This window comes from Ursus americanus, chromosome 3 (assembly GCF_024610735.1).
Source record: "Ursus americanus isolate L20-20 chromosome 3, mUrsAme1.1.p, whole genome shotgun sequence".
Lineage (NCBI taxonomy): Eukaryota > Metazoa > Chordata > Mammalia > Carnivora > Ursidae > Ursus > Ursus americanus.
Genome location: NC_142129.1, coordinates 31,895,600 through 31,905,697, shown reverse-complemented (window position 1 = coordinate 31,905,697; position 10,098 = coordinate 31,895,600). Strand labels below are relative to the sequence as shown.

The 10,098-nt window shown below is 40.3% G+C and overlaps 1 protein-coding gene across 1 annotated transcript in view; it reads left to right on the top strand.

The window, feature by feature from the left end:
* The first annotated feature begins 1,126 nt into the window (after positions 1-1,126).
* The window catches only part of CFTR (CF transmembrane conductance regulator), a 162,591-nt gene continuing 153,619 nt past the window's right edge, over positions 1,127-10,098 (top strand). Inside the window, exon 1 of the mRNA XM_087860871.1 lies at positions 1,127-1,260. Coding sequence (XP_087716997.1) covers positions 1,208-1,260 — 53 coding nt within the window. The 5' untranslated portion in view covers positions 1,127-1,207. The remainder of the gene's footprint in view (positions 1,261-10,098) is intronic.

Here is a 10,098-nt window from a genome sequence, read left to right as displayed (position 1 = left end):
AGGATTCAGGAATTAAAGTCTTGGCTCTTTAAAAGGCATCAGGCAGGCGCACAATCCATACACCAAAACCTGGGGGAAGTTAAGGCGCCCACACCTGGGAAAGCTTAGATGCCCTCATAGAGTCGAAGATGGCGTTTCTCTGAGTCAGGTCGGGGTTAACGCGCTCCCTTCCCTTCAAAGACTGGATTCCTTTCGGTGTATTAGTCAAGATGTTTTGCGGACTGAGACTAGGAAATCTATAGGAGGGGCGGGTTAGTTTACACACTGTAGACTTGTCATCTTAGTCGCTAACACACACAAAAGCCTTCCTTCAGAACGCAAGCCGGGCTGGAAACTTCAGACAATGTACAAATCCTGAGCGCGTACAGGACAAAGGGATTACCACCTTACAGGATTTCTCAGGAGTGCGTCTGCCAAGAGCCTCAGCCGCACTCAGCTCACCTAAGCCTGGAACTAACAAAGCTTGGTTCTTCCCTCCGACACTCAAAGGAAGCGCTAAGGTGAACACAGCAGACGCTGCCGCGGAACTTTCCGGGTCTCTAAGACTGCATTTTGATACGGGAGACACAGATTTTCGTTCCCCCTTCAAAATGCACCTTGCAAACGGAACGCGAACCTGGCTAGGCTCTCGGAAGAAGGGTGAGGAAGAAGGCTCAGAAGTTGGCGGCCGCGTGCGTAGCGGCCCGCGGAACCTGGCGCGGAGGACGGTCCAGGAGGCTGCCCCGGACTGGTTCTGCTCCTGCTGAGCGTCGGAGACAGGAGCCGGAGAGCGGCCGCGGCTGTCCCCCACCTGCGGGCCCGGTGGGGGCTGGACGGTAGGCACGCGGGCGCGCAAGGAGCGCGCGCGAAGGAGGAAGAATGGGAGTCAGGATGGGGAAAGGGAGACGCAGGGCAGCTAGGAAGCGGAGGAAAGAAGGAAGATCGGTCAGGGTGCACAGGGGGTGGAGAAAGCCGCTAGGGCAAATTGGGGGCTGGACCAGAGAGCGCCCAGCTTTTAACCTGGGCAGTGGAGGCGGGGGAAGGAGCTCAAGGAAAGGGGAGGTGTGTGGGGTAGGAGTGGGGTGGGGAGGGGGGGGTTGGAAGCAAATGACATCACAGCAGGTCAGAGAAAAAGGGGCGAGCAGCCTGCGCCAGAGAAGTAGGGCGTTTGGCATTAGGAGCTCGAGCCCAGCCTGCCCCGGCAGGGACCCCGACGCCCACAGAGACCATGCAGAGGTCGCCTCTGGAAAAGGCCAGCGTCCTCTCCAAACTTTTTTTCAGGTGAGGGGGTGTCCTGCCGAGTTTTGGAAGGACACGTGCCCACGAAAGAAGAGGGTGTGTGTATGGGCTGGGTTTTGGGGAAAGAGGAATAGCTTTTTTTTTTTTTTTTTTAAAGATGCGCTATCATTCATTGTTATGGAAGAGAATGTGGATTTTGGGAACAAAATAGAAAACGTGAAGAAGAGATTAAAGAATAAATTAAAGCTTGTTTGGATAGAGAGCTTTAGCTTAACTTTGAAATCTGAACTACTTGCAACTGAAAGTTGCACTCTGCAGACCCAAATGTGCTACTGTGCAAGTGTTTTCTTTGGTTTTTCTAAGGAATTAGTGAATGAGAAACTTGTTGATAACAGATACTTCAGTTTGGTCCCTTGTTGCACCCACTTCATGCCTTGGAAACTTAGATGTCTTTTGGCATACTATTCCAAGTGCCATGCTTGCATGTAGTAGGTACTCAGAAAACGCTTGTTGACTGAATATTGAACTTTTTTTAGGGGAGATGAGTAAAGTGGGTAATATGAGCTTAAATAAAGTTTTTTATTGTTATGATACTGAGTAAATCTAAAGAGTATTTGCCACCATTCCATTATTCTTTTAAGGATGAAAGCAAATCCTTTGAAATATCTCTCTTAAAAAAGCCAATTCTACAAGTTAAACTTTTAGTTTTTAAAGAGAGGGGGGATGGGCAGAGGGAGAGGGAAAATCCCAAGCAGGGCAACACGGGCTCCATCCCAGACCCTGAGATCATTACCTGAGCCGAAATCAAGGGTCCAGTGCTCAACTGACTGAGCCACCCAGGTGCCCCTACAAGTCATACATTTTTACAGGGTGGGGTGGGGGGATCAGAATTACCATGGAAATGTGAAGCCATAGGACTGGATACTGAAGTTATGCACAACTGACATGTAATAAATTATACTCTTATCCTACTTTGCATGTGATAAGCCATAAAAGCTTGCAAACTTCATCTAATGATGTTTTGAAAAATGGAGTCTAAGTTCAGAGTCTTAGGCCAAGTGTAATTAGATGTAGCATTTTAAATTTGAAGTGTTCTTTGGATACAGTATCTACTTTGTTCCTGTTATATTATGTGAATGAATGAATAGGTATAGCTCTGTCATGGAATATTACTTGACTCATAATTATCCAATGAATCAGCGTACTTAGGTATCAGAAAAGCCAAATATAAATATACCCGTATGTGTGTGGGGGGAAGGGACTTTCATATCTTTCTATGTTTTATTCTCTGCATGTGCAGTAAGCGTGGAACTCAGGTGCTAAGGAATGGCCGTTGACCATTGAAGGAAAGTTCGTCCCTGTGGATAAGAGAGAAGGACTTTACTCTTTGAAATTACCTTCTGTATTTATGTTTTCAGCACCTTTTGTTACTCCATCTATAAAAGTTGAATTATCTGTCCATTTATTTTCCTACTACTTACAAAATCAGAATACTAACTGGCCTAAACTGTAGACTTTTTAGTAGAGCACAGTGAGAACATAAGTGCCAATAAGTGTAAAAATGCAGTTTTCAGAAACATGAATATAGTAGGCCTACTTCTAAGTGCTAAGGAACTTTTAATTAGCACATTGTTGATTTAAATTAGATCACTGTTGATCTATCAAAATAGTTTTTTAACAGATCACCTATAAATTTTAGTATAGTTTTAAAAAATGCTTTGAGGTTGATTTGTTTTAAAAAAATGTATTATAATGACTACGAAGTTTGTTAAGAGCATACTCATTCCTGTTCTCCAAACTATTTCATAATAAATTGCTCTAAGAAGAGGTGTTATTTTTAAAAGTTAAGTTTCTACTATTTATGGGAACTGACAATCACCTAAAATAGCAGTGATTATAAACTTCCTTCTTGGTTTTAATTCTAAAGGGTAAGAAATTTATTTTCTGCATTGGGTCAGCAATTTGTTTTCTGCATTGACCACTACTGCTCTGTGGTCAAGGGTGTTAGGCTTTGGATTCAGACTGTTTTGATTGAGATTGTTTCGATTCAGCTGTGTGACCTGAGGCAAGTCCCTTAACATCTCTGTGTTTGTGTGACTTGATCTTTAAAACTCAGGACTAATAGGACCTATGTCATAGGGGTTAATCTGTTGAGAAAATGCATGTAAAGTGGTTAGCCCAGTAAATGTTAGCTAGTATTATTATCATATTTTTACATTCATTATAATACCAAGTACTTTGTTTATATAAGATCCTCAATTCATCTTTGTTGAATATAATTTTGTGACTATCAGTCTGTAAGAATGGGCCTCGATGAGAATTTAATTTAGGTAAGATTTCATCTAGCATGGCCTTACTAGTCATATGCTTATATCATATGTTGTTAAATACTTAACAGTTTAACTTTCTGAATATGATCCCTTCAGTTTCAGAATCATCAAAGAGTAAAGCTGTTATGGTTTGGGTTATAGATTATATTAAATTTCTCATTGTTTAGGTTTTATTATTGGAAAAGGTAATAAAGTTTGGGATAATTTTAAGTACTTTTTAAATTTTGCATGGGCTTCACATCAAGTACAAAATTTGAAAGACATCTGAAGTCTTGAATACCTTGAATTTTAGTCATGGCATACCAGGAGTCTAGATCAATTCTTGAAGAATTGTCAGAGCCCCACAGAATCCAAGTGCCACAGATTCTTACAAAACTGAATGGGGTTCCTGATAAACTCCACAGAGAAGTCTCAAATAAGATCAAAGAGTAAATACAGTAATATTAGGATCTAAGGCCAAGAATTGCATAAGTCTCAGCTTAATAATAAGATCATTTAAAATACTTTCATAAGTACTAAATCATTTAAGATACTTTTTTTTTTTTTTTAAAGATTCTGTTTATTTGTCAAAGAGAGAGGGAGAGCACAAGCAGGGGGAGCTGCAGGCAGAGGGAGAAGCAGGCTCCCCACTGAGCAAGGAGCCTGACGTGGGCTTGATCCCAGGACTCTGGGATCATGACCAGAGCCAAAGGCAGACACTTGACTGACTGAGCCACCCAGGTGTCCCTAAGATACTTTTGTTAACTACTGAACACAAAGTAATGAGAGGTTTTTAAACAAACTAGAATTTATGTATTAGAATGGATGTGGTGCATCAGAATAGCTATCAGTGAAAACGAAGCTCTCATTCTAAACATTCTGCCTTTGATCAAAATATTTTTGGATTCTTTTTATGAAATTACCTTTAAAAACAGTATATAAGTTTCTTCTCTTGGGTATATAGTGGTGTCATTACTTTTTAGCCATTATTTTTAGTCATAGCTTGCATTAGATTATTAGTCCTCTTGCCCAGACTGGTCACTTGAACTTGCTCCTAAATGACTTTTGATTGTATCTTGAAATCAAATCCACCCTGAAGGTGTAAAGATTCTTCATCATAATTTGCTTTGTTAACAGCCAAGTGATACTTAAGTTTAGGTATTATCATTCAAAAAAATGTATTGCAAGCTTTAGACATTTCCCAATGAAGAGAAATGTAAGTGCTTTTTTTTTTTAATATAAGTGCTTTGAGCAACAGAAGCATAATTACAATAAGTTTATAATGAAAGAACCATAAAGATCACAGTTTTGAAGAGAACCATACTTGTTTGATTATGTAAGTTATGGCACATTGTAAAAAAATCTGTTACAGTGATTTTATATTTACATTTCACTACTTGTTTGTAAGGTATGAGGAAATCTAAAATTATGGCAGAGTCATAAGTATTTTTGCAGTTTGTTGGTGAGCATTCATGGAACTGCTGTGGAGAAAGACAGTTGGCTGCTCAAACAAGGGTCTAGTCCTATCCTGATCAATACATGTGCATTCAGGTTTGTCTCTCAGCCAAAACCGAGCCTCTCCAAATCAAAAGAAATAGATGCATGAAACAAAAGGCCAACATGAAATGCACAATTCATCTTGAGATGTCTAGCTGCCAAGGGGACCTGAATACCATGAGTCCATCTAGTCAGTCAGTGTGCAAATGTCATCCAATGAGGACAACGCAGGGTTTCCTTGTACTCTTTTGGCTTTGTCTCTTCTAGGAATTGAAGGAGACCACTTTTGGAACAGTCACCCCTTTCTCTTGGACAGTGTTGCCTGAACACTGACAAATGTTTACTCCCTACATCAGTCCCTGACTATCCCTTTCTATCCATCCATCTTTTGCTGATCATGTTTTATGATATAGTTCAGATTTTCCAGCCTGGGATGTGTCAATCTTGATTGGTTTAACTTTGAGAATTCTAAGATTATCTCTTTTGCATTGAAATTGAAATTATATATACATATATATAAATATATAAGATATATGTATATATAATTAAATTCCTTTTGGTTAATTTTGCTAGTTTAAAAAATTCCTCCTTGGTTTTGAAGTGTATTTCAGTAGTTCAAATTATTACTTACTTGACAGTCCAGAAGTATTCTTATATACTTAAAAACGCATAGCAGATAGTTTAGCTTTAATAATGTTCAATTCTTTGTTAAACAGAGAAGTGGAATCTATTTTTCTTAACTCCTTCATCAATATTTTATGTTTGATATGACAATCAAAATATCCCTGGAGCCAGCCGATACACTAGGGAAATCATGGTTTTCCAGTTTTCCGTTTATGTTTTGCGGGAGGAAGTAGGACTTAGTGTGATAATATTCCATGCATAAATGTTCAAACTTGTTTAAAAGGCCCGTAAACGAGCACCTCTATAAACTGTATTATTATTGTTAGTGTTGTTTCACAGGAACCTGTAATTTCCGTGTGATACAGCTACAATATAAGTATAGGATTGCAAAACCATCAGGGAAGGGTGTTAACCATTCAGCATGCAGCTATATGTTGTTTGTCAAATTTTTAAAAACACCTCTGACTCAGCAGCAATTTTGGCAATTTTGATTCCACGGATTCCTGACGCATCTGTGCAGAGTACGTACGTCCCTGGAACCAAATCCCGGAGATGCAATGAGGTCAAGAGGGGAAAACAGGTTATGAGGGAGGTCTGGTTGTGGACCCTGACCGAAGGTGTGATGTATCCAATATGTTAAGTACCTTATCACTGAGCAAAACAGTACCATTTCAGGTGCTTCTCACCAGCTCCCGCAGAATTCACCCGGTAGTTGTTTGAGAGGGAAAATTAGCATTACAAAGTGACTTAACTATTGAGCTTTATGTCAGCCAGGAGCTTAGGCTTCCTGTAGCAAGAAACTTGTAAAAATTCAAATAGATTGCTTGGTGTAGAGAATGAATATATTTCTTATAGAGCTCTGAAAGATCTGGCTTTCACAGCTCTTTCCAAGTGGCAAGGCTTGTCAAGTTGCTATTCTCTTTGCAGCTCCATTAGCTTATTACTGTCTTTTAACATCGATGACGATTTCAAAGTGTAAAGCCCTGGATGTCAGGGCCTTCTATGATTCATTTAATATAGTATTCAGACCATAGCAAAACTCCTGTGTGTAATGGTTTAATAAATATCTCTTTGTGATGATAATGATTCCATAGTGATCGACCTGAGAGGCTTATAGATGTGGTGGATTGATGACATTCAACAGTTTTGTAATGCACCTTCATTCTGATAGAAAAGGGTCAACGCAAGCAGGGCCGTGGATAGATTCTTATTGCTCAGAACAATAATTCTGTCAAATTTTTCTTGTGTCCCTTTATGGCCAGGTCTTAGCCTTTCTGGGGAAGCCTGCTTGCTAGTTCCTTGCTCGTGGGATTAGGAAATGATTTAAAGGTTTCTCCTTATTATTAGTATTCTCAGCCCTGAAACTGGGCTTTACTCTGATAGAATCAGAGAAATCTCCCAGAGGTGGCTTTACGGAGCTGAATCAGAGCAGTACTTCCTTTGCAGGTAATGATTCAGGGCAGCTTAGAGGATGCCCTAATTCATTCATTCACCACCTTCTGTATTCTACGCAGAGTGTTATTAAGGTTGAGGTGGACAAGAAAGAAATTGGTGTTGCCTTAGTGGAATGAATTCTCTGAAACCCAGAGTCACAGGGGCTTGTAAAAACACTCCCTGGAGCATGGAATCCAGTGTAAGGCTGGCTAAGGCAGGCTTGCTGGAGAAGTGACTCCCGAGTTGACACCTAAAGGAGATTGTCCAGAGAGGGCAGGGATGGGTTGGGAAAAATGTAAACATGGAAGGAGCAGACTTTGTATAGGACTGGCAGCAAGAGGGAGCATGACACCTTCAAAGAATTCAGAGACATTCTCTGTGACTGGAGCATATGCTGTGTGACAGATTTGTGGGAGATGGGTCTGAAATTCTAGCCAGGGCCTGATTATAAGGGGCTTGGTGAGCTTTGTTGGGGCGTTATCAGATTGGAAGTGAAAAGCCGTGGATTTCAAGCAGAGGAGTGACACGACCAGTTCAAAGCTGTTGCAGTTTTGCCAAGGAAATGGGGAGCTGTAGGGATAGAAAGATGGATTTGAAAGACATTGGGGGGGGGGCGCCTGGCTGGCTCAGTCGGTAGAGTGTGTGACTCTTGATTTTAGGGTTGTGAGTTCTAGCCCCATGTTCAGTGTAGAGGTTCCTTAAAAGTAAAAAAATCTTTAAAAAAAAAAAAAGACATTTGGGAGTGGGAGTGGGCGTGGCAATTGATTAGAATTGATTAGCTGTGAAAGGTGAAGGAGAGAGAAGCATCAGGGATAATGTCTAGATGTGCTGACTTGGGTAATGGGGGGATGATGGTGAAGTATTCTGGGTGAGGAGATTGGGAGAAGGCTTGGGGGTGGGAGTGGAGGCCTAGTGGACCCTCTGCTTCTCTTTAAGGTAAAGAAGGAAATGATGCATATGGCTCAAGGCCAGGTAATATGGTTATTTGAAAATATAGTAAAGTGATTTCCAGCTTGAGGTAAGAGAAATTAAGAAGTCCGAGGTGACAGTCAGGATTATAAGTACTGCCCTCATGCTGTTCAGTAAAGTCCAGGGTGGTGTCCAGGGAAGGAGTTAAAGTGGCTACTTGTTTGGCTTTGTTGTGCTATGGAGTCACCCTGAGAGTGTCAGGAATCAGCAGCCGTGTTCTAGGGATGGCAAGGGGTAAGATCTACTTAGAAATTCTACTTAAAACCCTCCTACGACCCTCCCTCTCCAAACCCACCTACTCAGGTGGGGTCTGAAGTGCCCCCATCTCACTGGAATTTCACTTCTTTCACAGTGGTTTTTACATATCTGATTTCTATGATCATAGACATTCAAAGAGGTATGAAAATCGGCTGGGGCCGCAGTTACTGTCTGCAGTGACTGAGTCAATCAGCGCACGCCTACTAGCATGAGATATTTTGCGTGTGCGTTAACAAAAGATTCTCATTACTCTGCAAAAGATTAGGTATCATTGTTTCATGTTCAAACTTTGAGCCTGTTAAAACACACAGAGCTCTCTGTCTTAGCACTGCCTACTGAGCTTCCACAGGACCATCACCCTGCACTCCCCTCCCGCCCCCCCAAATGCCTAGTGATTTTCTTAACTTGAAGTTCGTAATTTGAAAGACCCACAAATTTCATCTGGTACCAGTCAAGTCAATATGTGAAAATTAAGCTGAAAAGGCAGAATCCCAGAAGTCTGACAGCTGTGTTTAGAGGAAGTTCAAGGCCAGAGTTTGGAATCCAGTGTTGGTTGTGGGAGCAACAAGAGAATGAATCTCCTACTAGTGGGGGTTACCAGTCATACTTCTAGAGGCAGCATCTTGGAGAAACTATATAGGAAGCTCTCTTTGCACATTTTGTTTATTTTAAACATCCCTGTGAACTCTGGAAAATAGAGCTAACAAAGCTTTACTTTCTCAACCCAGGTTCATTGCTATACTTTATTATTATTATTATTATTATTATTTTAAATTTTAAGTAGGCTCTTAGCCTACTCATAGCTGTGAGATGGAGACCTGGGCCAAAATCAAGAGTCAGACACTTAACCGATTGAGCCACGTACCCCAAGTTCATTGCTATACTTTAGATCAGAGTTTGGCAAACGTTTCCTGTAAAGGGCCAGATAGTAAATATTTTCAACGCTGTGGGCCATGTGGTTTCTGCCGATGTGGGAAAGCAGCCAGAGACAGTAGACAAACAAATGGACATGGCTGTGTTCCAATAAAACTTCACTATGGGCACTGAAATTTGAATTTCATATAGTTTTCACATATAGTTTTCAACAGTTGCACATTAGGTATTTACATAACTCAGTCACAAAATGTTCTTTTTTAAAAAGTCTATTGCAAGAAGCTTCAAAATACAGCTTTAAAATTACTAAAAGATCTAGGAAAAGTTTTCAAGGCTCATATGTAATTCACATTATTGTTATCCAGTAATTGAGTAATTTTAAAAGGAAGTGAAACAAACAGATTTTAAAAGAAAGTGAAGCAAAATGGACTTTTCCGAAGAGGAAAATAGTAGCTTAACAGCTATTAGTTAATTTCTCAGAATAGTTTTGTCTCTTAGGGACCTATCGACCATTTCTTCTTGACTTCTGTTTGCATATGCATCTTTTGATGTGTCCTTCAAGGCAGAGGCTCTTATCCATTTTTTTGATACCAAGCATCTGTCTGACTCCTTGACCTAATAGGCCCTTAAGATATACTTGTTGAATTGACTAAAACTTGACTAAAGTTTATGGATATAATTCTAAAATTTAATTTCTGATGGAAATGTAAAATTTACTTGTACATGTGGACCTTAAACTTTAGTATTCTGAAGATAAAATGTCTAATTTTGAATCAAAATATTAGTTGTTTTTACCAAATCCATGTGTTCTGAAGTATAACACAAAATAGGAAAATCAGTTTCCTTTGCTTGCTTGTGTAATATGTGGGACTTTATAGGAAAATTCCAGCTTAGTACACTATCATTTTCTCTTCAG